This window comes from Ranitomeya imitator, chromosome 3 (genome assembly GCF_032444005.1).
Source record: "Ranitomeya imitator isolate aRanImi1 chromosome 3, aRanImi1.pri, whole genome shotgun sequence".
Taxonomy (NCBI): domain Eukaryota; kingdom Metazoa; phylum Chordata; class Amphibia; order Anura; family Dendrobatidae; genus Ranitomeya; species Ranitomeya imitator.
In genome coordinates this window covers 604,232,881-604,257,216 of record NC_091284.1, presented here as the reverse complement: position 1 = coordinate 604,257,216, position 24,336 = coordinate 604,232,881, and the positions used below count along the sequence as shown (strand labels likewise).

Here is a 24,336-nt window from a genome sequence, read left to right as displayed (position 1 = left end):
TTGTCGGTATCACTGCAGCGTCGCTTAGTGTGAAGGTACCTTTAAGCTATGTAGTCATTCTGCAGACTAAACCTTTAGAAGCAGCAATGTCCTCTTCCTTTAGCTAGTCTGCAGAGCACACAGTGAAATTGTATTAAATGTTATATCTATAGCCATAGTCAGTGCTAAGTGACGTCCAGGCTCCTGGCTAACGGGGAGGAAAATTTTCATTTGATTTTAGTTTCACCGATTTACTGGTCATTGGAATATTTTGGTAAAATGATTCTATTTTTCCTCATAAAAAAAGTCTAATTGATTCTCTCACCTATGTTCAACAAACTAGCGACTTGACAAAACAGTTGCTTTATTGACCTTGCATATGAACATCTCGCATCAGCTCTTCTTCACTTACAGTACATCACAGAGAAAAGAATACTAAAGGAAGAAAAGTACCTCAAGTTGTAGCTCTGTATATTTCCTCCTTAAGTCTGCTACATCTTCTCCGGCCTGAAGTTTCTTGTACAAGTCCAGCTCGGTATCAAGAAGTTCTTTTTGCATCTTTATAAAAAATAAATACATAAATAAATAAATAGAACACTTAAATAGGTGGCCAAAAAATAAATGTGGATGCTTTTTATAGAATGCTGGTCCAATCCTGTGAGGTCCTGGGTCAGCGACTTCTTGATTGTACTTGGCTTGTCTCCAGCGCAGCGGACCGATCAGCCTACATGGGGCGGGCACTTATTGTTAAGGATTTGCCGTACACATATCTGCACCAAAAACGGGTCTCTTGGCAGGAAAAATGCTGCACAAAATACATGGGTTTTTTACGTGTCTTCTTTTGCCAGTTCATTTGAATGTGTGAAAAAAGCTGCAGAAATGCTAGAAGAATTGACATGCTGCAGAGTTGAAGCAGATTCATATCTGCACCAAGGAAAAAAGAAGCGGCAAGAGCATAAGATTTCAGAAATCTCACTCACTGGCTGGGACAGTAAAATGGCGCGTTTTTCCAAGGCAAGAAAGAGCAGAAAACTGCAAAGTGTAAGCAAGCTCTTAACGAGAAGGCAGAAGATAAAAGAGAATGGAGAAAACCAAAACATTTCTGATTTCTCCATCTGAGTGCCGACATGTTGTTACAGCACGCTGTTTGCTTAAAGGGTTATTCCCATGTCAGCCATTCATAACTGGGACATAACGTGTCTCTATACATGGGCTGAAGGAGGACGTGACGCTGTACACAGATTTCCACCACTGCTCAACTAGTCATTATTTTAACCTTAAAATAAAAACGTCAAGCCCATTCCACACCATTGTTGTCCCCTTTAGTTTGGGAGGAAATGACCTATGGTGATGGATTTGAAGCCCACAGGACCATGCCTGGTGATACCTAGCTTTAATAATCCATTGTGACTACTTTCCAAAGAGTGGAGGACAAACGGGCAAGTGACAACTAGCAGGACGGTACCTGAGATTTACTTTTAGTACTCCTCAAAGCATTTCCAGTAGATGAGACCGCCTTCAGCTCATCGCGTAGTTTGGTAATACTGTTAGTCAGAGTTTCCAGCGTTTTCAAAATGTCTGCTTTGTCCTCTGCCTTCATGCCCTTGTTTTTCTCCAATTTGGTTATAAGCATCTGTAATTTATAAATTGATTAGCCAAAAGGCAATGATAGAAAATGAGTGCAACCTACTACTGCACATTAGGACTACCTGACATTAATGCTAGTTACATAAAAAAAACGACTAAATGTTATTTTATTTCATTCCAACAAAATATGTCGATGGTGACTCAGGTCGGGCATCTGAGCCAATTTATACCAAATGCTGTAGTCAACTGCAACTAGAAGAATAAAAAATTAGCGGCATCCCATGTCGCAGGAGAGGATACGGAGAGGTAAAACTCCCGTGCTCGCCTGTTGTTGGTTCGGGGAGATCGGAGCCTTGAAAGGTTCCATCGCCCCTTTGTCCGGTAAAAAGGGTTAAATCCAGTGTGCCTCCTATGGACACTAAGCTTGAACTGGGTCTCTGGAAGCCAGCAGCAGGGTGTATACTGCAGGGGAGGAGCGAACTCTTTGTATCAACTTAGGGTCAGCCTCCTAGTGACAGCAGCATAACACCCATGGTCCTGTGTCCCCCAATGTGGTGAAGGAGAAATGCTGTAGTAGAAATGATCAGACTTATGGCTTTCTCTATTAGGCTGGGTTCACACTTTGCGGTTTTTACCGCGGAACCGCCGCGATTTTGATGCTGCGGGTCCGCAGCAGTTTCCATAGCGTTTCCATTTACATGGAAACCCTATGGAAACTGCAAACCGCTGTGCACATGCTGCGGGAAAAACCGCGCAGAAACGCAGCGGTTTAAAACCCGCAGCATGTCACTTCTTTGTGCAGAATCGCTGCGATTCTGCACCCATAGGAATGCATTGAACCGCTTACTTCCCGCATGGGGCTGTGCCCACGTTGCGGGAAGTAAGCGGCTAATGTGCGGTTCCTACCCGGGGTGGAGGAGAGGAGACTCTCCTCCAGGCCCCGGGAACCATATTTGGGGTGAAAAAAAGAATAAAAATAAAAAATCATGTTATACTCACCTCTGAAGTCTCAGCGCTGCACGTGGCCGTCCGGTCAGAGTTGCTGTGCGACCAGGACCTGCGGTGACGTCGCGGTCACATGACCGTGACGTCACGAAGGGTCCTTCTCGCACAGCATCTTTGGAAGCGGACCGCCGGGTGCAGCGTCGAGGAGATCCGGACATCAGAGGGTGAGTATAACCAATTTTTATTATTTTTAACATTACTATTGATGCTGCATATTGCTGTATATGCAGCATCAATAGTATAGGCGGAAACCCGCAGCGGAAACCGCGGAACAAACCGCAATAAATCTGCAGGGAGAACCGCAGTTGTTTTGCCCTGCAGATTTATCAAATCCGCTGCGGGAGAACCCGCAGAGGGACGCCGCAAAGTGTGAACATGGCCTTAGAGTTCCTGGGTGATGGCGCACATCCTCATCACATCTGATGTGGGCAACCAAGCGCAGGCCAACAAATAAACACCAAAATATCTCCAGGTGACAACAGCTCCCTACAAAGGGACACCCAGCAGGGGCGTACACAGAGGGCGATGGGACAGGACTCAAAGTTCACTTATCACTTCAATGAATTTGCAACTTTGCAAATAATCGTTAATCGTGATTTATGGATAATCCTTTTTACTCACTTCTACTCTTTAACCCCTTCCCAATATGGCAATCTTCCATTCTTGCGTTTTTTCCCTCTTTATGCAAAAGCCATAACTTTTTTCATAACTTTTTTTTATTTTTAAGTTTTTGTTTCTTTTACTTTTTCCTTTGTTAGTCTCCTTTGAGGACTACTAAAACCTGCTAACATCTGGTCACTTATACCATATGCTGTGATACCACAGTATTGCACAGTATATAGTCAAAATCATGGTCTCCTATAAATCCCAACCACAGGATTTCGTAAAAGCACAGTCGTGACAGGCATGGGAGGTCTTCCACAGAGCCTGAGCTGTCATGGCAATTCATCAGCACCCCGCAACTGCGTAGTGGGGTGCGAGTGATTGGCATGTGGTATGGTGCGCTGGAAAGGACACTGTGGGGGCCTGACAGTTGTATATAAAAGCGTTAAAAGGGAATATGCCATGTAAAAAACACACTATTCACCTGCAGATATTGACTTAACAGCGTTCTGACACCGTACAGCATCTGCACAGAGACCCAGCGCGTTGGGAGGAAAACCTGTTTCCCCTGGCCGCCTCGCTCTTTCAGCCATAGGGGTGGCGCCGACACAGTTTCAGTCTGAGGCGCGGTGGCAATAACGCTCTCGGCACTGACTGAAAGTCGGCCCCAATGATGAGCCAGCGGTCAGTGATGGGAGCGGTTACAGCCATCGCTCTCTATACACACAGCCGTGACAGAGTCAGCGTCTGCCCCATGACAAAGAGTTAGGCTACCGGGGAAGAATAATGTTATTTTCCTCCCAGCATTGAGGCTCTCAGTGTCGGTGCTGCACATTGTCAGAATGCTATTAACCGGAGATTAACCTCAATCTACCCCAGGTTAATGGTTATTTTAATTGACAGGTGCCCTTCTTCCTCTTAGCTCCACTTGCTAATGCTCCAGGATGGCGGAATAAAGCCATCAACCACCCACAATACACCAGGTTCAGCTTCTGAGGCGGCTGCAGAGACCGGGACGTTCCATTGTGTCACATGTAAGGAAAGGGTTATAGATTAGTAGAGTACAAGCTTCCATTTCTTACCTTCTGTGTTTCTATATGTTTTTCTAAAATTTCCTGCTTTTTCTTCCTTACATCTTGTTGAAGTTTTAGTGCTTCCTATTGCAAGGGAAAAATAGCTATAAATGCAGGCATGTAACAAAGAAAGAGTATAAACCTTATAATTAACAGGAGCAGATTAAAACACAATAAGCAGATGGTGGCGGCCTAAGAGATGCAGCGTACAGGCTATGTTCACATGTTGCGTTTCTGCAGCGGATTTTATTGCAAATTTTAAGCTGCGTTTTACAGTGCCAGCAAAGTCCAAGATATCTCAGAAATCTCATTCACAAATCAGTTTGGAAAATTTATGAGTTTTTCCAAACTGCAGCTCGTCACTTCTTTCAGCATATTTACAGGTTTTTTTTACCCATGGGAAACAATGGCTAAGTGCAAATACGCATGGATTCAGTTTTTGCTGTGTTTTTGGTGCAAAAACCTAAAGTTAAATCATGCTTTTTTCACAAGAGACCGCTAAAACAGGGCAATAAATACGCAATAGAAACTCAGTAAAACCGGCTTTTTGTTAGCAGCTTCCTTACTGCCATGAGAGCAGGTTTAGCCTGTAGTAAAAAACGCAGCAAAAACGCAAAGTGTGAACATAGCCAAAGTCATTTTTGTAGAATCCTACAGAGATATTGGAGTGACTGTGCCCCAAAACAGACAAATGCTGAGATGAGAGACACTACATGTGGGTAACAATATCAAAGGTTTATTAAGTTCTCACTCAAAGCAAAGACAAGTATAAATGTGATAAACAGCCAATTTCAAATATTAAACCTGGTGGGGGTTATGAGGATATATATGTGATAGATCAGTAGATCATGGTATGATGCCCCCTACAGGATATAGGGGAAGAGTCCATCAGACTACAGTCATGGCCAAAATTTTTGAGAATGACACCAAAATTATATTTTCACATGATCTGCTGCCCTCTGGTTTTTATTAGTGTTTGTCTGATGTTTATATCACATACAGAAATATAATTGCAATCATATTATGAGTATCAATAGGTTATATTGACAGTTAGAATGAGTTAATGCAGTAAGTCAATATTTGCAGTGTTGACCCTTCTTCTTCAAGACCTCTGCAATTCTCCCTGGCATGCTCTCAATCAACTTCTGGACCAAATCCTGACTGATAGCAGTCCATTCTTGCATAATCAATGCTTGCATTTTGCCAGAATTTGTTGGTTTTTGTTTGTCCACCCGTCTCTTGATGATTGACCACAAGTTCTCAATGGGATTAAGATCTGGGGAGTTTCCAGGCCATGGACCCAAAATCTCTATGTTTTGTTCCATGAGCCATTTAGTTATCACCTTTGCTTTATGGCAAGGTGCTCCATCATGCTGGAAAAGGCATTGTTGGGCACCAAACTGCTCTTGGACGGTTGGGAGAAGTTGCTCTTGGAGGACATTCTGGTACCATTCTTTATTCATGGCTGTGTTTTTAGGCAAGACTGTGAGTGAGCCGATTCCCTTGGCTGAGAAGCAACCCCACACATGAATGGTTTCAGGATGCTTTACAGGTGGCATGAGACAAGACTGGTGGTAGCGCTCACCTCTTCTTCTCTGAATAAGCTGTTTTCCAGATGTCCCAAACAATCGAAAAGGGGATTCATCAGAGAAAATGACTTTGCCCCAGTCCTCAGCAGTCCACTCCCTGTACCTTTTGCAGAATATCAGTCGGTCCCTGATGTTTTTTTCTGGAGAGAAGTGGCTTCTTTGCTGCCCTCCTTGAAACCAGGCCTTGCTCAAAGAGTCTCCGCCTCACAGGGTGTGCAGAAGCACTCACACCAGCCTGCTGCCATTCCTGAGCAAGCTCGGCACTGCTGGTAGTCCGATCCCGCAGCTGAAACAGTTTTAAGATACGGTCCTGGTGCTTGCTGGTCTTTCTTGGGCGCCCTGGAGCCTTTTTGACAACAATGGAAGCGCTCTCCTTGAAGTTCTTGATGATGCGATAGATTGTTGACTGAGGTGCAATCTTTGTAGCTGCGATACTCTTCCCTGTTAGGCCATTTTTGTGCAGTGCAATGATGGCTGCACGTGTTTCTTTAGAGATAACCATGGTTAACTGAAGAGAAACAATGATACCAAGCACCAGCCTCCTTTGAAAGTGTCCAGTGATGTCATTCTTAATCATGACTGATTGATCGCCAGCCCTGTCCTCATCAACACCCACACCTGTGTTAATGGATCAATCACTAAAACGATGTTAGCTGCTCCTTTTAAGGCAGGACTGCAATGATGTTGAAATGTGTTTTGGGGGTTAAAGTTCATTTTCTGGGCAAATAGTGACTTTGCAAGTACAGTAATTGCTGTTAAGCTGGTCACTCTGACATTCAGGAGTATATGCAAATTGCCATTAGAAAAAATGAAGCAGTAGACTTTGGAAAAATTAATATTTGTCTCATTCTCAAAATTTTTGTCCATGACTGTATAGCCCTCATAACAATACTGTGCCTGAGTTCTAGAACCAGGACTATTGCTATACATAAAGTGCCATAGATAGTTCTATCATAAGGTGCTTACCCATGTGGGATGATGAGCGTTGTTACCATTGCCCCGACGCACGTTTCGCTTCATGGGCTTTGTCAGTGGGCTGTGTGATTGTTATGGCACTAAGGTGGTGCATTTAGGCTTTTTTATGTACATGGCCTACATGAACACTTGTTAACAAGAATGCAGCATTAGTAGGAAGCAGTGAAACTAAATATACTTCCATCTTGTGCCTTTAATTCCCCTTCTTTCGTCAACTGCTGCCTTCAGGGTTTTTAGCTGCACATGCTCAGAGTACAATCAAATCTTCGCCAAGTACAATACAAGGACTCTGTACATATGTGGGGTTGAGAATGGCCGATAACTCACATGCACAGGTAGGCAAGATAAAACAGCTCCTTGGCAGACATTATTGGGGCCGTGCCAGGATGACTGAAACCACTTGCTTACTAGGCCATCAACACAACATTCTCACACAACAGAATAAACGGCACAAACAACATCACATACTTACTGCTTTGCAGCACCACATTTAATATATCAATAGAAATCTCATGATTACCTGTTTCTTTCTCTGTGCATCAGTGTTGTTCACTGCAGTAGAGTAGGTTACAGATTTTTGGATGGCTTTTAAAGCTTCTGGGTTGTAAACAGTTTTCGTGAGTCCTGTAGAGGTGGACAATACCTACAAATAAGAAGAAAACATAAAATACTCCATATCGTTCATTTACAGCAGCACTACAACAGCTTTTGCACATGTATCGTGCAACATAAGCTACTAAAGCAAATTTGTCAACAGCTTTTGGTATGCAATCCGAGAGCAGTTCATTGTTGGGGCAGAGACCCTGATTCCAGGGATTCACCACCTACTGACCTGATGGCTGTAATTTTGATTTAAAAAAAAAAAAAATCACCATTTTGTCTGCTGCAGATCTACCAGTTCTCTGAATGCGGAGATGAGTAAAACAGGATTTTTGGTTGCTTACCGTAAAATCTGTTTCTCGGAGCCTTCATTGGGGGACACAGAAACCATGGGTGTATGCTGCTGCCACTAGGAGGCTGACACTATTCAAATAAAAAAGTTAGCTCCTCCTCTGCAGTGTACACCCTACCGACAGGAAGTAGGATATTCAGTTAGTGAGAAAGCAGTAGGAGAAGCAACGTGTAAAAGAGAAAGAATAATAATAACATAATAAACTTTATCCACATAGCGCCAACAAATTCCACGGCGCTCCATAGATTAACAGTTTCAAGCACTCAAAGAGTATTCAAAGAACTCAAACGTATACAGTAAACAGAGCTGTTCAACTTGGGAGGGAGCTGTGTCCCCCAATGAAGGCTCCGAGAAACAGATTTTACGGTAAGCAACCAAAAATCCTGTTTTCTCTATCGCCTTTCATTGGGGGACACAGAAACCATGGGACGTCCCAAAGCAGTCCCTGGGGTGGGAAAAACAGACTTCCATCAAGTACGAGGACTCACCACTGCCGCCTGCAGGATCCTTGTGCCCAGGCTGGAGTCCGCCGTAGTCCGGCGAAACGTGTGGATGGAAGACCAGGTTGCCGCTTTGCAAAGCCGTCGGCGAAAACCCCTGTGACGTACCACACTGGAAGCGCCGACTGCCCGGGTAGAGTGAGCCTTTATCTCAGGAGGGGCACTCTGTTCTTGACCCGGTAAGCTTCCAAAATTGCCGTTCTGATCGAGCGAACAATAGTCGCCTTGGAAGCCAGCAGGTCTCCACGCACGCCATCAAGGATGACGAAAAGAGAATCCATCTTTCGGAAAGCGGCCGTGCTAGCCAGGGATCCTCACTGCCCAGACGGGGTCCAGCCTGTACAACGATCGCTCCAGAGGATGAGTCGGAGCTGGACAAAAGGAAGGTAGAACGATGTCCTCGCTGAGGTGGAAAGATGAAAACCACCTCGTGAAAAGAAGGAAGGCGGAGGCCTGGGACCACCTTGTCCTGGTGGAAAAACCATAAAGGAGGTCGGCAAGAAATGGCCGCCAACTCAAACACGCGGCGGATCGAAGAGATGGACTTGAGAAAAGCCACCTTCCGAGATAGAACTGACAGGGAAAACTCCCTGAGAGGCTCAAAAGGGGGGAACCCCTGAGAATAACCAGCACAACCTTTAAATCCCATGAATCCACAGAGGCCCTGTACAGAGCGACAGCGTGGGCTACTCCTTGAAGGAAGGTCTTAACCTGTGGCTGAGAAGATAACGTCTTCTTAAAGGGAAGAAGAGCGCAGGAACCTGGCCCTTTATGGAACTGAGAGCTAAGCCCAAATCCAGTCCTGCCTGAAGGAAAACCAAATGGAAGGCAGGGAAAGGACATAGGTAAAAAGCGGTTGGACTCGCATCAACGAAAGTAAGCCTTTCAGGTACGATAGTAGATCCTGAAAGAAGACGAAGGCTTCCTAGCCTGGATTATAGCGTGACCCATCCGGGCCGAAAGACCGGACGCTCTTAGAACTGTGGAGTCCACAGCCACGCCGTTAAACTGAGCGACCGATAATTCGGGTGGCAGATCGGACCCTGAGACAGCAGATCGGGTCTGTTTGGAAGGCACCAGGGGTGACCGGGAGAAGATTGATGATGTCCGCAAACCAAGACCTCCTGGGCCAATCCGGGACGATCAGAATGACCGACACCCATCCCGCCTTGATCTTTTCGACAGCTTGGAAAGCAAGGGAAAGGAGTGGGAACCGATAGGGGAGCGCGAACTGCAACCAAGGAATGGCCAGAGTGTTAACACCACTGTGAGAGGATCGCGGGACCTTGGACCGACCCAAGGGACCTTCCTATTCAATCGGGACGCCATGAGGTCCACATCTGGAGTCCCCCAATCGAAGAGCAATCTGATAGGAAACCTCCTGAAGTACCAGTCCCCTGCCACAAGGCCCTCGCGGCCGAGGAAGTCGGCGGCCTAAATGTCCACGCTGGGGACATGCACTGCGGAGCTCACCAGGACCGTTACCTTTGTCCAAAGGAGGATCCTGGAAACTCGGCCGAGGCCAGAGACCGCGGAGTCCACCCCTGGTGGTAGATATATGCCACTGCTGTGTCATTGTCTGTCTAGGCTGCTGAGAATCCTTACCCAGTGAAGGAAAGACAGAAAGATGATCCGGAACTCGAGGACATTGATCGGCAAGGAGGACTCCTGCACTAACCAACAACCCTGAAAAGAACAGGTGACAAAGCCCCGCGCCTCCGCCGAGCGGGCTGACGTCCGTCGTCACCACCTGCCAGGGAACTGAAAGGAAAGATATGCTGTGAAGGATCTACTCTGCGAGAAGAGAAGTGACCTCGGCCACCAGTCGGGGAACCGTTTGACCCGGGGGAAAGCCGGATCGGACGATGCAGGGAGAAGACAGACCTGTCCCCCTGTGATAGAATAGCCTGCTGAAGAAGTCTTGAATGAAACGGGCGAAGGGAAAATTGCTCCCGATGTTGCAACCAACCTCCTTAGGACCTTTAAGGCACATCGGAAAGGAGGGGAGCCAAAAACCCTGGAGCAAGCAAACTTCCTGACAAAGGAGGGATATCCTGTCTTCGGGAAGGAAGACTCTGGTCCGACAAGTGTCGAAGAACATGCCCGGAGATACGAGGCGCTGAACAAGACGGAACTTCTTCCTGTTGACGATCTACCCGCAACGGCTAGAGTGTCGGGAAGATGGATAGACTTTCGGGAGCCTGAACCCGAAATTCCTGAGCCTCCATGGAAGCGATTACTGAACGAGGGAATATCATCCTGAAGTGTCTCCGACGAAACCTCCTGTTCAGCAAATTGAGATCCGGACTGGGACGAACCTTGTCGTCCTCTGATTCGAAGAGAAGCCTGTGAACCGTTGAACCGTTCCTGTTCTGGGACGGGAACGATTACCCCGGATCTAAGGAGGGAAACAATGGCTGTAAAGAAACCCAGGACTAGAGCGGGGTCTCTTGGAGGTTGGGATTCGAAGAAAACGATCCCAGGGCCGTGAAATGAAGATTTTGTATCTAGAGGATACAAGTGCCCTGGCCCATGCGTCCTCTACTGAGGAGACCCAGACGTCCCTGAGGAACAGGAGAAACGGGCTAGAGTCTAGTCGTGGGTCATGCCTAGGTGGAACTTCCAGTCCTGGACCTGGAGAATCCACCTTAGGAGTAGCGGGGACGCCAGGAAGGAGTGAGTCGAAGAATACCTTCTTTTCTTAACGTGCCTGTGGCCTCTGTTGCGAAAAGGAATCTGATGCCGCGAAACGACGCAAAAAAGGCCGAAAAGGACCGAAGTTGCCGCCTAAGAGAACTGGTGCCGCCAGTGGCGTCCTTAATAATTTGGTCCAGCTTGGAACCGAAAGGACGTGATCCTTGAAAAAGCCAGGCTCGTAAGGGACTTCTTTGATGACTCTTGAGCCAAACAGAACGACGGCTGGCAACAACATTACCGGGTGTCTGAGCGGCAGAAGACGCGACGTCCAGAGAACACATTACTCCCCGGCATGAGTAATCTGGGTGGTAACTTCCGCCAGCCAGTCTGGTGGAGCTCCAGCTAGAATGCCCCAACGGAGTTGTTTTAGCCCCTTCGGATACCGACTTCGAAACCCAAGTGCAAGCGGGCATAGGGATGATGCGGCAGGTTCGAGAGCCGAATTCACAAAGGATTCCATGATCCTATCGATGGAACCTGTCAGAGTCGCCCCACCGGACAGCGTGAGGACTGTGTTGGTGGCAAGTCTATTGGCGATGAGATTCGGAGGAAAGAGATATGAGACTCCAAGACGCTTTCCTCTTTGAGAACGTCTTGTCGAATTCGCTCTTTCTCTGGCCAGAAGCTCCTCGATTCAGGATGAGGAGCGAATCCCTTGGGAGGTAGTTTAGACCGTCTAAACGAAACCGCCTGATCTGCGGGTTTCGTAGAGGAATCTTTGTAGCCACAAGTCAGATTGGACGCTCCAATGAGGCTTTGAACCATATCCCTCATGATAAGATATGGTTCGACTCCGGCCCCAAATTATCCTCCGAAGGCACATCAGAGAAAGCCTCGCCTGACTCCGGGGGGGGACCACAGAGAAAGACCGTGGGGCGAGATGGACCGAGAAGATAACTCAGACTGGCGTTCCCGACTGAATCTTTCACGGCCTGTATTGGAAAACTCGGACAGGGCTTCCTGCGACCCGCTGGCTACTACGGAAGGCTGCAGGGGCAACCGATCGAGCACGGACACAAGGGTCTGGGACACCCGTGTGAGATCCGCTACTGATAGAGACAGAGGGGAGGCCCAACCTGGGGTGGGGACTTCGCTCTGAGGCGGAGCAGCGGGAACAAAATGTGGGTTGCTGCAGGCCTGCCTGAAGGGAGCTTGTGGTTACAAGGCGAACCCTGAAAGTGTTTCACTAAGACACAGGAAAAGGTAGGAGGCCGGGAGCGACCTCCCTTAAAATTAGACCGAACGGGCCCCTAAGGGAAATGTCAGAAGATTAGAGGTTTGAGTCAAACTGCGGTGCAGAGGTACTCACGGCAGGCGCTGCGGTGTCCAGATGGAAAGCTGCACGGCTTGGAAGATGCTCCTCAGGAACAATAGCCCCTAGGAGAACAGGTAGACACATCTGGGGCACTCTTGTCCGGAACTTACTGCAGGCCTGAAGAACAGCAGTGGAACAGAAAGATGGAGCTGCTGCCCTGCAGCCTCTGGTGTGATCCGCGCAGATGATGTGCTGTGCCCCCAGGAGAAAATGCGGGCACGTTGGAATCTCCTGCCCTGGCTCAGCAGCAACGTGGGGGAAGGGGCGGAGACAGCCCACATGGCGCCGGTGGGCGGAGATTGCAGGGCACAGTTTGTCGGGCGGGAGAAAGCCCGCCCGAAGAAAGCGGAAGTGAAGGAGCGCGGTACCGGAAGTAGGCCCCGGTGGGAGCCGGGACCTAAATTAGAGGCCGGTGCCGCTGGAAAAGAGACCGCGGCCCTGGAACAGTGCACCGCAGAGCAGCGCGGCAGCCTGCCAGGACCGCAGGGACGGGACGCGGCGCCGAAGTAGGCCCCGGCAGAAGCCGGGACCTAAAGGAAAGGCCGGTGCCGCTGGAAAAGAGACCGCGGCCCCGGAACAGTGCACCGCAGAGCAGCGCGGCAGCCTGCCAGGACCGCAGGGACGGGACGCGGCGCCGAAGTAGGCCCCAGCTGAAGCCGGGACCTAAAGGAGAGGCCGGCACCGCTGGAAAAGAAACCGCGGCCCCGGAACAGTGCGCCGCAGAGCAGTGCGGCAGCCTGCCAGAGCCACAGGGAGAACGGGACGTGGCGCCGAAGTAGGCCCCGGCAGAAGCCGGGACCTAAATTAGAGGCCGGCGCCGCTGGAAAGGGGATCGCAGCGCCGAAGCCCGCAGGGCGGCCGCAGGGGGGAGCGGTGCCGGCGTCGCCAGAAAAGTGACATTGCGGCCGCTGCGCAGTGCGGCCGCAGGGAGGGCACTGCGGCCCCGATGAAGGGGATAGCCCGTAGTGCAGAGCCACTGCTCGTCTTGGTGCCCCTAGGATCCCTTTTAAAATAAAATCAGCGCCGCCATAGAAGATAGTGCAGCGTATTTAGGGCCAACTACTCCCCCACACCGTGAGAGAGTAAGGGGAAGATCTGGAAATTTAGGGGAAATACTCACCTAAACATCCCACGCAGTTACTAACCTGAAGGTATCAGACGTCCACGGAGCTGTGATGGACGTCCTCGTCTCCTCCAACCGACAGGCTCTGGTGGGCGAGTGGGTGGGGGACGGAGCCAGGACCGGACTTCTGAGCACGCTGGTGTGCTAGGATCTTGGTCCTGGAGAGGGATCTATGAGGATACGGGGTGGCAGTACACGCCGTACTCATAGTCCGCATAGTGGGACTACAGGTGTGACTGTTCACCCTGTATCCCTCCGGAAAAATCTGAAAAGAAACTACGCACATTGAGGTAGATAAGGGTCTAATGAAAGACCCGTGTCCACCTCCTACTGACACTAAGCTAAACTGAATATCCTACTTCCTGTCGGTAGGGTGTACACTGCAGAGGAGGAGCTAACTTTTTTATTTGCATAGTGTCAGCCTCCTAGTGGCAGCAGCATACACCCATGGTTTCTGTGTCCCCCAATGAAAGGCGATAGAGAAAACAAAACTACAGCAAACGATATATTGATTGCACGTTAACTTATGCTGCTTTCAGAGTAGGTGGCAAAATCCTGGTGACAAATTTCCTTTATATGTATGGAGAGCAGCATGATGTAGGAATGGAGATACTGAGTCCAGGGATGTTCCACTTACTAGGCTGGGTTTCTGTCTCAACAAATTCAATGTTTAATCAGCAGCAATTATCTAACTAGTTCTTATGCGCCAAATGTCCAACCATGCACCTAGCAGTGATTAGCAGTAGGGATGAGCGAATAGCTTTGGATAACTCCTTATCCAAACAGCTGCATCGGGAACCCGGATATCCGCAGCGCTCCGAGAATTAGGTGTCCGGCCCCGCAGCTGCATGACAGTCACAGCACTTGGATGGAGAGACAGTATATTGTGACTGTCACACAGCCGCGACACATGCAGCTGCGGCACTGAACAGCTGATTATCAGGAGCGCTCCAGGTATCCGGGTTCCCGATGCAGCTATTCGGTAAGCTACATAGCTATTCGGATAAGGAGTTAAGGTACCGTCACACATAACGATATCGTTGCTTTTTGTGACGTAGCAACAATATCGTTAAGGAAATCGTAATGTGTGACAGCGACCAACGATCAGGCCCCTGCTGGGAGATCGTTGGTCGCTGAGGAAAGTCCAGAACTTTATTTCGTCGCTGGACTTCCCACTGACATCGCTGGATCGGCATGTGTGGCGCCGATCCAGCAATGTCTTCACTGGTAACCAGGGTAAACATCGGGTTACTAAGCGCAGGGCCGCGCTTAGTAACCCGATGTTTACCCTGGTTACCAGCGTAAACGTTAAAAAAACAAACACTACATACTTACCTTCAGCTGTCTGTCCCCGGCGCTCTGCTTCTCTGCACTCCTCCTGCATCCTGCGTCAGCGCTAGCCAGCCGGAAAGCAGAGCGGTGACGTCACCGCTCTGCTTTCCGGCTGACCGGCGCTGACAGTGCAGAGGAAAGCACAGCGCCGGAGGACAGACAGCGGAAGGTAAGTATGTAGTGTTTGTTTTTTTTAACGTTTACGCTGGTAACCATGGTAAACATCGGGTTACTAAGCGCGGCCCTGCGCTTAGTAACCCGATGTTTACCCTGGTTACCGGGGACCTCGGGATCGTTGGTCGCTGGAGAGCTGTCTGTGTGACAGCTCTCCAGCGACCAAACAGCGACGCTGCAGCGATCAACATCGTTGTCGGTATCGCTGCAGCGTCGCTTAGTGTGACGGTACTCTTATCCAAAGCTATTCACTCATCCCTAATTAGCGGCTCTCCATCAACATACAATGTCCACAGAAAGCCGACACTGTTGTGCGGCCGGGGTTATACAGGGCTCAACATTCCAAGCTGTGCTAAATCTGCAGCAGAATGAACTGGGATTCTGTCACAGCTGCTGCACCCAGTAAACTAAGTGACACATTGTTGGAATCAGAGTTTCAGCCTCTACCTCATGGTGCTGTCAGATTACAAAAGAAAAACTTGTTGATTCCCTTTAAAGAGCAATGTAAAAGCTCTTGTGTAAACTTGTTTTAGTTAATATGCTACAGTTGAATGTCAAAGTTTAACTTTAGGCAATTTAGAGATCATTTCATCTTCAACTTGCTTAACTGGTGTAAATTATGCAAAATGTCTCTTCAGAGAGGAAAAGAGCTAGAACTCTAGTGCCACCTAATGGAAGGTAGCAATCCTACAAGTCAATGTTGACCCTTCCAATAGGTGACACTAGAGTTCTAGCTCTCTTCCTCTCTGAAGAGACATTTTGCATAATTAGCATATTACACAGAGGAGCATTGCGGCTTTAAGTCTCCTCATCTCGGCATGCTTATCATGTCACTCTCCGCAAGGAGAAAAGACACTTCTTGGATAATTAACTGGTGTAAATCACTTACAATAGTAGCAACATTTTTTGCAAAACACATTTCAAGCAGCTCCACCAAAATTGCCAGTGCTACGCGCACCTGTCAAATTCACAGTTTCTTACACCAAAAACGCCATTCCAGTCCTCCACTGGAGTAACATTTCTAGCAATGTGCACGCCACTGATCTGCCTGCCGAAACAAGTGGTGCGGGTCTTACTGAATTCCTGGACAACCCATCATTAGGACTAGTGTAGGAAACTCCAGTCCTAAAGATTCGGGGCCTAGATCCCTGATATTCCCACTTGCATTTCCAAGGGGATACAGTATCATCACACCACACTTGCTCTGAATCGGGTCTAACAGCAGCCAATAATGCATCTCCCTTCAGTAACGTTAAATCTCCTAAAATGACTAAACCTCTGTGTTTTCTCCATGATGCACCTCCAGCCTGTAAGCCATCTCCTTGAGATGGGCATCTACCTGTCAGCTACTACAAGCAGGGAGGCAGAGGATAGCAGTGGCAGGCAGCATCTCATAGAACACAATGGAGACTCTGCACAGACACAGGCAGTGGGAGTCTAGGGGGTTTTAGAGGACGGTGGCTAATCATTGCACTGACTCATTAGATAAGCAGGTATGCTACTCACCTTTTCAGTGGTGGGATGAGTGTGTTTTGTAATGTAACCCAATCTCTCTTTTATTGACACTTTTGCTACAGCCTGTAGGAAAAAAGTAAATGAGTTAAATGCAAGTGCTAAACGAGTAACACAAAGAAAATCTGTCAGGTTTTAGCTATGTAATCTGAGGACAGCATGAGGTATGGGGTTAAAACACAGACTTCAATGATATGTCACATGTCAGGCTGTGTGTTGTTTACTTTAAAGAAAGGTTTTATCACCTGGTGATAATTGGATTAGAACAGCAATGCATGCTAGTCTGACTCCCCACCCTGTGATAACCAGCACACTGTCTATAGACTATGTGCATATAGAGCCTGGTGGGAGCGGGGCATCTTTCTCCGTTTGCTGCATTGCTAAATATAAAAAAGTTGATCGTGTCAGAACCGATTAAGTAAAGTATGTGATACATCGTTGGATTCAATGTCTCTTTCTATACTTAATGCTGCTCTCAGCTAAATAGCAAAAACCTGCTGACAGATTCCCTTTAATTCTGCTACATATGTACACAATGATTACAAATTAGAAGGAACATTAATCTGGGAGGAGTCTACAAACAGGTCAAATACTTTATCATTGTAGAAGACACAGAGAATGGCATTATGCATACAAGTACAAAATACCTGTAATATTTCTGTATTCACACTTTGGGCCTCGGCCGGCTCCAAGTTGCTGGAAGGAACAGGTCCAAGCCGTTCTTTTACGGACTGTTTGATAACTGGTGAATTCTGAGGCTGAACATTAATCTGATCAGCCTGAAAACAGGGAAACCACAAATATTACTTCACATGCATATTAGCTGTTACAAGACATGGATTAAAGCAATCGACTGGGAGTAAAGAAATAGATCGCTGATGTTTACCACTTGTGGAACCACAGAGCAAACTCTAAGCCATGGACTGCTCACAGCTAATCAACTTCATGCACACAAATGCAGATGAGTCTTCATTTGAGGTAACATTGCTTGTTTTAAATTTTACCTCAAAGAATCAGCTGTGATCCCCTGCTATAATGTCTGTAAACTCTCTTGCACTCTGCCCTGGCCAGATGTCACCAGACACAGCCATTACACAGTACACAGCAGGGGCACATTTATAAGATTATCTCAAACATATCCAATTGTGGAACTTATTCCAAGATCTACTGATTAAAATTAACTTTGTTGGCGGGAAAAACCCTTTAAATGGAGACAATTAAATGGCTAAGTTGAGAGTGAGGGTACTAAACCTCATAGCCACCCTGCTAGCCTTTCCTTGCAACCATGTAGCGTCAATGGGTTAGCATTGCAGCAAGGGACATGCTGGAGTCCGCTTTGACTGCCGTGTTATCAGTCCTAGGGCCCCTGCTTTTCTTCATTTACACCTTTGGTCTGGGACAGCTCATAGAATCTCATGGCTTTCAGTATCACCTCTATGCTCATGACGCATAGATCTACATCTCTGGGCCAGATATTACCTTCTTGCTGACCAGAATCCCACAATGTCTATCCACTATTTCATCTTTCTTCTCTGCTACATTTCTAAAACTTAATATGGACAAAACAGAATTCATCATCTTTCCCCCCATCTCACTTGACCCCCCCAACAGAACTATCCATTAAAGTAAATGGCTGCTCGCTCTCCCCAGTCCCACAAGCTCGCTGACTCGGGGTAACCCTTGACTAATTTCTCCTTCAAACCACAAATCCATGCCCTTTCCATTTGCCAATTTCTCAACCAAGAATCTGCAAAAACCCTAGGGTCCATGCACTCATCATTTCCCGCCTTGACTACTGCAACCTCCTGCTTTACGGCCTCCCCTCTAACCCTCTCGCACCCCTCCAATCTATCCTAACCTCCACTGCCCGACCAATATACTTATCCCCCAGCTATTCCCCAGCCTCTCCCCTCTGTCAATGCCTTTACTGGCTCCCCATTACCTAGAGACTTCAGTTCAAAACCCCTAACCATGACATACAAAGCCATCCACAACCTGTCTCTTCCATACATCTGTGACCTAGTCTCCCAATACTTACATGCACGCAACCTCCGATCCTCACAAGATCTCCTTCTCTACTCCCCTCTTCTCTCCTCTTCCCACAATCGCATACAAGATTTCTCTCCTGCATCACCCCTACTCTGGAACCCTCTACCACAACACATCAGACTCTCGCCTACCATCGAAACCTTCAAAATGCTACTCGACCAGCTCTCCCCTCACCCATTGCTTGTAGACAGGGTCCTCTCTCCTCCTGTACCAGTCATGACTTTATTGTTCAAGATTATTGTACTTGTTATTATGTATACACCTGTTCACATGGAAAGCGCCATGGAGTAAATGGCACTATGATAAATAATAATAATCTTGGTCTGCAATACAACTATATACTGCAATACTTGGGTATAAAACTATATACTATCAAAAGGTCGCATGTTCAAGTCTCCTAAAGAAACAATGGAAAAAAATAAATAAATAAAAACTGAATAGTTATCTAGAATTTGTAAAAGCAAAATTGGTCTCGCAAGGCTATTATATATTGCTAGGAAGCTTCACACTGGATACAATCTGCTCCCCATATATTGATTTTATAAAATGAAATTAATAGGTCTCTCCACCTTGAGAAAAGCCTAGGAAATAAGTGTATTGAGGAAATCTCAATCTCCATCAGGGGCACTTGGCTGAATACTCACAATTTGCCATCAATTGTTTCTGTCAGAAATCTTTTTACTTTTTGGCTCAAACATCTCTAGAGGTAGACAGATTTGCTCTTTGTGACCTTTAAATATTGCTGAACTGGGGAGTGGGAAGAGTTAATAATGTCACACAAATATAATCCTGTGTTGTTTGTCTATGTTCTGTACATTATAATGGGCAGTGTTTGAAAATATTAATAAAATAAAACTACATTTCAACCATATGAGGACTAGATTTTATAGGGCATAATAATGAGGGTAAAGAAGTAACATTTCCCGGGCACAGTGAGAGGACTGTCTAGCACCTGGAGCGGCTCTAAGAAAAGGCAGTCAGGGACGGTGCCGGGCTAGTCTCACCACCGGATGAGACCATTTCAGATACAATATACCTGGCTGCAATCGTGTAGCCAGGTTCAGATTCATGCAACCCATGGTTTGGGCAGCAATAATCAGTTGACAAGTTCCCTTTAAAATGTCTTGGATGTGGAATTGGATGCCATGTCCCCACAGACTGTACCTCCATGACACAGGGAACAAGAGAAATTTAGTTTCCCTAAATATCTGCACAAGGACCTTATGAATCATGTAGACATTTACAAAACTTTGCAGTGAATATCTTTACAGTGGTACAACGCTGCGATCTCAGGGATATCCTTCGTCTCATGCAGACTATCCCAAGACTATGCTCATCCCCTCTTCCCAGCTGACTTCTGCATTTATGACACCACTTACACGGATGCACCTATCATTAGGTATTCGCCCTGTCATCTGCACACAAACATCATTTAGTCAGAGTTGGTACTTTTCACACTTCCATGTATGTTGCCTACAAAACCTACTAGGATTAGTGTGAAGTTATGTGCACAACCCAATCCATCGGCCATGACAGTTGTCTGAGGAAGCTAGACAGTGGATCAGGAGTTCTGACTGCTTTCCTAATGGCATCCGCAGCTTAGCAAGCCTGGCACGACATTGTATGGGCATCACACCACAACAATGACTTTGTGCCAGAATACCTAATCTAAAGAAAAGCAGATGCCGTCAGGTGAGCGGCGGTACTCCTGAACCCAATGCAGCAGCCACCAACGACGGTCGTACCTGAAGGAACAGGACGTGCAATTAAAATTCCCACAAACTCTAAACGCCACAAGAGTGAATTGTTTTTTTAACCTTAGGAGCATTTGGAGCTTGTGTTGGTGGAGCAGCGCCTACTCTGTGCCAATACATCTTAATAAACCGGTTATTCAGAACGGCTTCTGTGCTCGAGATGGCTTTCTTTGCTTCTGCATGTGTTGCAAACTGAATTAAAGCACCCTCAGGATCTCCTTCATAAGCAACCTGCAAGGTAGGAAGAAATGATAATATCTACATTAACAGTGACTCAATTTGGGATTCTGCACTTTGACAGATTGTAATCTACATTTAGTTCAAATGTGTTCGCACAAAAGAAGTGAACTTTGTCTAGATAGAGCTCTGGTGTAATGTGTTCCTTCTGATCTCACTGCATAACTGAGCCCATCGTTACACATCACACTGGTAATGGCCCTTTTCATACACAATCTCTGGAGGCAGATTCTCATGTAGATCTGTGTCCGGCCCATAGCCTGGAACAGCTCATTTACATATAAGAAAAACATGGATTTCTCTGGAACAACGGACTGCATTGCAGACATCATTTTATTCAGCTCCCTATGACCTATATGCCCATAGAGGCTGCTTAAGAGGGTTGATCCTACTGACAGATTCCCTTTAAAAAGTATCTTCACTGCCTCAATAAGGATCAGTGTAATAAAAACAAAGTGTACAGTGAAACTCCAGTATACTGAGCCAAAAAACATACCTGCAGATTCACCAGTGTCCCAAATTTACTGAAATGCTCATTCAGCTTACTGATGTTATTCAGCTCTGGAGGAATCCTCCGTAGCTCAAGCTTGGCATTTTCATTCCCAAAGACAACTTTCTTCTGAAAGCCAGGTAAGTTCATCCTGTTGTAATTGGGCCTGTGAAAATACAAGACTGTTAGGATACAAAAAAAATCATTTTTTTGCAGAGTGCATTAGAGGACATAGAAGACCCTCCGTATGCGCTGCAGTTACTAGGAAACAAACAAACACTAACTCAAAACAGGTCATCTCCTCCTGCACTACCCATGTACCAGGCAAAGCAGACTGTGCACAGGCAGAAGGAGAAGCCAACAGGTACACAGTAACCTAGAGTAAAACCCATTCTGGCTTGTGACCCTCAAAACAACCTACAAACCCAGAGTGGGTGGGAGCCAGGTCCTGCAGGACTCTGCGGCTGAGATGCTTCTAGTGATGCACATACGCACGCTGGAACATATTGTAAAGGGATTTAGTTGGGACCAGGAAGCATATGTAGACTCCTTGATAGCAGAAGCCTGAAGGCCCCCTGAGTCTTCCACAGCTGTGGTGGCGTGTGCCACGACTATGAATGTAAGAAACTTGCCGTTTGAACGCTATGCCGTTTCAATGAACTCCCAGTCTAAAGTAATTTTAGCATTAGATGCTCCCTTGCGAGGACCATCTGGGATCTGACCATCGGGCTGGAAATGCGCGCATTGACGACCGCCGTCACATGATCGGGGGTCAGCGATGCGTCGGCATGACAACCTGAGGTCTCCTTGCGACCTCTATGGTTGCTGATGCCGGCTTCCTGTGAGCGCCACCCTGTGGTCAGCGCTCATAGCAAGCCTGTAATTCAGCTACATAGGAGCGATCTGATGATCGCTGCTATGTAGCAGAGCCGATCCAGTTGTGCCAGCTTCTAGCCTCCCATGGAGGCTATTGAAGCATGGCAAAAGTAGAAAAAGAAAAAAAAAGAGGGATTTTTGGTACTCACCGTAAAATCTTTCTTGGAGCCTTCATTGGGGGACACAGGTAACCATGGGTGTATGTTGCTGTCGCTAGGAGGCTGACATTATGCAAAAAAAAGGTAAATGGCTCCTCCTTCGTAGGATACGCCCACTGACAGGCACCAAGTACCTCAGTTAGTGTTAAAGCAGTAGGAGAAGCAACCAAAAACTGAACATATGTACCAGCCAACTAAGAATGGCACGCAGGCCCAATGATGGCACAATTAGGGAGGGTGCTGTGTTCCCCAATGAAGGCTCCAAGAAAGATTTTACGGTGAGTACCAAAAATCCCTCTTTATCGCTTCATTGGGGGACACAGGTAACCATGGGACGTCCCAAAGCAGTCCCTAGGGTGGGGAACAGGAAAGATGCAAAGAAAAAAAAAAAAAACACTCAGGTCGGCCGTTGCATAACCGCTGCCTTTAGCACCTTCCTTCCCAGGCCTGCAACAGACGAGGCATCGTTATGAACCCTGTAAAAATGACCAGGTCACGGCCTTACAATCTGGAAAGCCAAGGCCTGGCAACAAACAGTCCAAGAGGCCCCAAAGCCGAGCGAAGTGAGCATTCATCCCCAGAGGAGGCTGATCGTCGTGAATGCGGTATGCCTCCATTATTGCTGAACGAATCCAACAGCAATAGTGAACGGAGAAGCTGGGAGTCTGTTACGGCGACCTTCAGAGGTGACGAATAGGGCATCAGATTGACGAAAGGGATCAGTCCTTGAAAAGTAGACTCGGACAGCTCTGACGGGATCCATCTTGTGGAGGGACCTCTCCAGGGGGATGGACCAGAGAGAGACAGAGAGAAGAACAATGTCTTCATTAATGTGAAAAGAAACGACCACCTTAGATAGGATGAAAGGAACAGGCCTGAGAACTACCTTGTCCTGATGTAGAATCAGGAACGAGGAGCGGCAGGACAATGCCGCTCACTCGGGAACTCTCCTGATGGACGCAATGCAACTAAGAAGACAACTTTCCATAACTGGAGAAAAAAACGTAATGTCTTGAATGGGCTCAGCAGGAGGACGCCAAAGACAAGGTAAAAATCCCATGGATCAATGAGAAGACGATAAGGAGGTGCCAGGTGGGCGACTCCTTGAAGGGAACTAGAAGCCAGATTTTGTTGGAAAAGAATTGACAGAATGATAGACCAGAGTCAAGACCCACTTGTAGAAGACCAAGAATGGAAGGAAGAGAACAGTACATAGGGACCAAACCCTTGTCCTCACTCCCACCAGAAGAAAGCCTTTTAGTATCTGTAGTATATACGCAAGGATGCTGGTTTTCTGGCCCTAAACATGGTCTGAGTGACCTGATGGAAAAAAACAGCCTCCCTCAGGACTACGGCCTAAACAGCAATGCTCTTAAACTCAAACTGTGAACTCTGGTGGAAGAGGGGCTTTGAGAGAGAGGATCTGGACGGCCCGGAAGCTTCTAGGGGGCGTCCATGAGTATGTTCACCAGGCACTTCTTGGCCAGTTGAGCTATCAGGATTACAGGGATCCCTTCTGTCTTAAACCCTTTCATGACTCTCGGGTCAAAGGGAAAGGCGGAGAAAAATAAGGCAGTTGGAATTGTGACCATGATATTATGCGAGCCTCGTAACGGACGGCTAGAGGATCCCGGGACCTGGCAATGAACCAAGAAACCTTGTGGTTCATCCGAGATGCCATGAGGACGACGTCAGGGGAGCCCCATTTCTGCATATCTGGGTGAAGATGGCAGGGCTGAGCGACCACTCGCCCGAAGCGAAGACCTGATGGCTCAGAAAATGTGACGTTCTGCCCATTGCAGAATCCTTGTTACCTCTATCACACCCTGTTTGTTGCGAGTTCCACCTCGACGATTTATGTGAGCCACGGCCGTGGAGTTGTCCGACTATATGCGGACCGGCTGGCTCGGAATGAGGGTATGCCAGTGGCGAAGAGCAAAGGAAATTGCCCTGATCCCCGGAAGATTGATGGGAGAGAGCGGCCTCTTGGGCATTCCAGCGGCACTGCACTGTGTGACGAAGAAAAAACAGCCCCCCAACTGAGGAGACTGGCCTGGCACTGGAGAGGAAGGAAGAACTTTCCTCATAAGCCTGATGCCGATAGCGTCACCAGGTGAGTGACTGCCTCACCAAGAGAGGTAGAAGCACGGGACCGTCCGGAGAGACGGACCTCTTGTTTGAAGACGACCAGAAGGCCAGCAGAAGAGGACGGGTATGGAAATGGGCAAAAGGAAAGGCTTCCACTGCGGCAATCCTTTTCCCTAGAACTCTCCTGCAAGACCGAAGGGGGAGAGAAGGTGGTCGCTTTAGAGTACAGGTCCCCTGGAAGAGAAATGAAAACCTCTCCTTTGGAAGG

General features: G+C 47.4%; 1 protein-coding gene across 1 annotated transcript in view; it reads right to left on the bottom strand.

The window, feature by feature from the left end:
- Positions 1-24,336, bottom strand: part of RBM26 (RNA binding motif protein 26) — a 122,087-nt gene that overhangs the window by 17,694 nt on the left and 80,057 nt on the right. The window contains exons 12-19 of the mRNA XM_069758067.1: positions 20,953-21,112; positions 20,283-20,450; positions 17,064-17,195; positions 16,411-16,482; positions 7,332-7,454; positions 4,257-4,331; positions 1,445-1,612; positions 433-537 (exon numbers count right to left, since the gene is read on the bottom strand). Coding sequence (XP_069614168.1) covers positions 433-537; positions 1,445-1,612; positions 4,257-4,331; positions 7,332-7,454; positions 16,411-16,482; positions 17,064-17,195; positions 20,283-20,450; positions 20,953-21,112 — 1,003 coding nt within the window. The remainder of the gene's footprint in view (positions 1-432; positions 538-1,444; positions 1,613-4,256; positions 4,332-7,331; positions 7,455-16,410; positions 16,483-17,063; positions 17,196-20,282; positions 20,451-20,952; positions 21,113-24,336) is intronic.